A 2,979-nucleotide genomic window follows, 5' to 3' on the forward strand; every position below is an offset into this window, starting at 1 on the left:
TATATAACAAATTAAAAATTTTGGGCCTTTCAAACTTTTTGGGCCCTAAGCGGTTGCCTATTTTGCCTATGTCCAAAGACGCCTCTGGCATAATGCATTTCGTTTATTTTAATGACGGTCATAAAACATGTTTAAATAACTCCATATTGAACGTTTCCAGATATATGTTTCGAGTAAACACAATTTCACAATACAATTACTTAATTAATTGTTACACATTGTAACAACATTATTTAGCCATGCCGGTAGAGAGAAATCTTTACGTATCAATATAACTGTATAGTTCAATATAAAAATTCAAACTCCTGACCATTTAAACATAACATGCTCCTTTTGACCTCTACTGACTAATAAATTTCTAAAATAAATTATATCCTCCAAATAATCATACATAAAAAAACTTAATTAAATACAATCTGTTGCTCAATTTATTTCTTCAAGGAACTAGAATAATTGTTTCTTTATTTAATTTGCATGTTACTAACTCTACACCAGATTCTTTGTGTTTACATTGCATGATATACCTTAATTAATTGATTAATCATGTTTCACAAAGGACCCCATTTATAATACCCTTCAAGTCTCAACAAAAAAGCCTTAAAAGGCTAGCTTTCAAATTTAATACTTGAATATATAAAGGTTTCAATATATATTGATTGATCATGTAGACTACTCACCTAATTAATACACACAAAAACACGCACAAATTAAAATGGGAGCAAAGAGCAAAGTTTTGATAATTGGTGGTACCGGATACTTAGGAAAAAGACTAGTGAAAGCCAGTCTCGAACATGGCCATGAAACATACGTTCTCCAACGCCAAGAAATCGGCGTCGACATTGAGAAAATTCAGATGCTACTTTCTTTCAAGAAGCAGGGAGCTCATCTGGTGATTGGATCGTTTAATGATCATCTCAGCCTCGTTGAAGCTGTGAAACAAGTCGACGTTGTAATATGTGCAGTTTCTGGTGTCCATATCCGTAGCCATCAAATTCTTCTTCAGCTTAAACTTGTTGATGCCATCAAAGAAGCAGGAAACATTAAGGTATATATTTAAAGACTGTTCTAACCGTAACCTTTAGAGTTGTTGCAGAACATTATTGTACAATTGAAAGATTGTAACTCTAAAATTAAAAATTAACCGCTATGTATAATACCTTTTTTCATGTTAATCATAACTCTAAGACCTAAGTTTAAAAAACCTTGTTTACTAAGTTATAGTATGATCTGTTGCAAAATATTGTACACGTTTGTGTTTTAACTTTCAAGAATTTAACAATTTTTAGAGGTTTTTTCCTTCGGAATTTGGAACTGATCCTGCAAGAATGGCGGATGCATTAGAACCAGGACGAGTGACCTTTGATGACAAAATGGTGGTGCGAAAAGCTGTAGAAGATGCTGGTATTCCTTTCACATATGTATCAGCGAATTGCTTCGCTGGTTACATGGTTGGCGGGTTGTGTCAACCGGGCCATATTCTTCCTTCCAGGGAATCCGTCACAATCCTTGGAGATGGAAATAAAAAATGTAAGCTCAAAAACTATAATTATTTAGATATCGTCACATTTGAAGCATCATATCTTGTGATGGTCAGGAAAATAATCATAAATAAGTTTAACTTTACATCACGATAAAATATTATTTGAGATTTTCTTTATGTCAATGAATATTATTATATGCTTGATTACTATATTTTGTTTGTGTAACCAGTGACGGATCCAGGAAATTTTTTCACCGGGGGTTAATTTTTTTTTAAAACGTAGGGAATTTTTTTTTGCAAAATATATAGTTTGTTGAGCAAAATTTGAAGGTTTTTGGGCAAAATACGAATGTTTTGGGGCAAAATATGAAGGTTTTGGGGCAAAATATGAAAGGTTTGGGGCAAAAAAAAATTTCCACCGGGGGCAACATCGAAAAATCGAAAAAATTTGCACTATAATTTCGAAATCCACCGGGGGCGGGCGCCCCCTCTTAACACATTAGATCCGCCAGTGTGTGTAACGATATTTGTTGACGAAGATGACAGACATATAATATATTTTGTTTGTGTAGCGATATTTGTTGACGAAGATGACATAGCGTCTTATACCATAAGAATGATAGATGATTCACGAACGTGTAACAAAACCGTCTACATTAGGCCATCCGAAAATATTCTTTCGCAGAAAGAGGTCGTGCAACTCTGGGAGAAACTCATAGGCAAACAACTCCAAAAGCCGTATCTCTCGGAACAAGACTTCTTCAATATCATGAAAGGTGAAAACAATCTATTAACTTTTATAAGGACTAAATTGCGATTTATTTAATACTTATATTCGATTCTATGTAATTATATCATACGTGATTCTAATTTAGCTTAGGGGTAGTTCGGTATATATCGTTATAAATAGTACTATAGGAGTAGCTAGTAGTGTGATCTTCGCTCTCTAAACTTTTAAGTATTGAAGTGAAGGGTTAGAGTGTAAAACACTTTTTATTGTACATAATAACACCTTGATTAAGTTTATTTTTAGATACTAACTTAGAGATTAATTTACAGGTCAAGGGTACGAGGAGCAGGTAGGGTTGACTCATTACTACCATGTATACTATCAAGGTTGTCTTACAAATTTTGAGATTGAGAAACATAATGAAGAGGCTTCTGCTCTCTACCCTGACATCAAATACGTCAAAGTGGAAGAGTACCTTAAGCAGTATCTTTAAAACTATAATTTTACTTTCAAATCAATTATCTGATTACTACGTGTTTGTATTATTTTTTTATCAGATTTATATGTTGTTTGATGTATGAACAAATATATTATGCATCCGTTAATTAAGTTGTGTTAATAGGGTGTGATTAGTTTTTAAGAATAAAAAAAAAAAAAAAAAAAAAAAAACCCCTAGGGAATACAAACATGTTTCAGGACTAGAACCCTGACCATGATCTTCCAAAAAACAGATATATATGTGTGCACAAAGGAAATAAAGGTTACAACT

The 2,979-nt window shown here is 32.9% G+C and overlaps 1 protein-coding gene across 1 annotated transcript; it reads left to right on the forward strand.

Annotated features, from left to right (window-relative positions):
* Window positions 1-712: 712 nt before the first annotated feature.
* On the forward strand, window positions 713-2,703 carry LOC139891471 (bifunctional pinoresinol-lariciresinol reductase-like). Its single transcript, XM_071874438.1, has 4 exons — window positions 713-1,045; window positions 1,287-1,527; window positions 2,053-2,256; window positions 2,540-2,703. Exons 1-4 carry the CDS (start codon window positions 713-715, stop codon window positions 2,701-2,703), a joined length of 942 nt encoding a protein of 313 aa, XP_071730539.1.
* Window positions 2,704-2,979: the final 276 nt, after the last annotated feature.

This window comes from Rutidosis leptorrhynchoides, chromosome 2, assembly GCF_046630445.1.
Source record: "Rutidosis leptorrhynchoides isolate AG116_Rl617_1_P2 chromosome 2, CSIRO_AGI_Rlap_v1, whole genome shotgun sequence".
Taxonomy (NCBI): Eukaryota; Viridiplantae; Streptophyta; class Magnoliopsida; order Asterales; family Asteraceae; genus Rutidosis; species Rutidosis leptorrhynchoides.

Bases quoted from the DNA above. Each gene is read 5' to 3' on its own strand.
- LOC139891471 (XM_071874438.1), top strand. From the start codon at position 713: ATGGGAGCAAAGAGCAAAGTTTTGATAATTGGTGGTACCGGATACTTA. The intron at 1,528-2,052 runs GTAAGCTCAAAA...TTGTTTGTGTAG, and splicing joins TGGAGATGGAAATAAAAAAT to CGATATTTGTTGACGAAGAT. The intron at 2,257-2,539 runs GTGAAAACAATC...ATTAATTTACAG, and splicing joins CTTCTTCAATATCATGAAAG to GTCAAGGGTACGAGGAGCAG.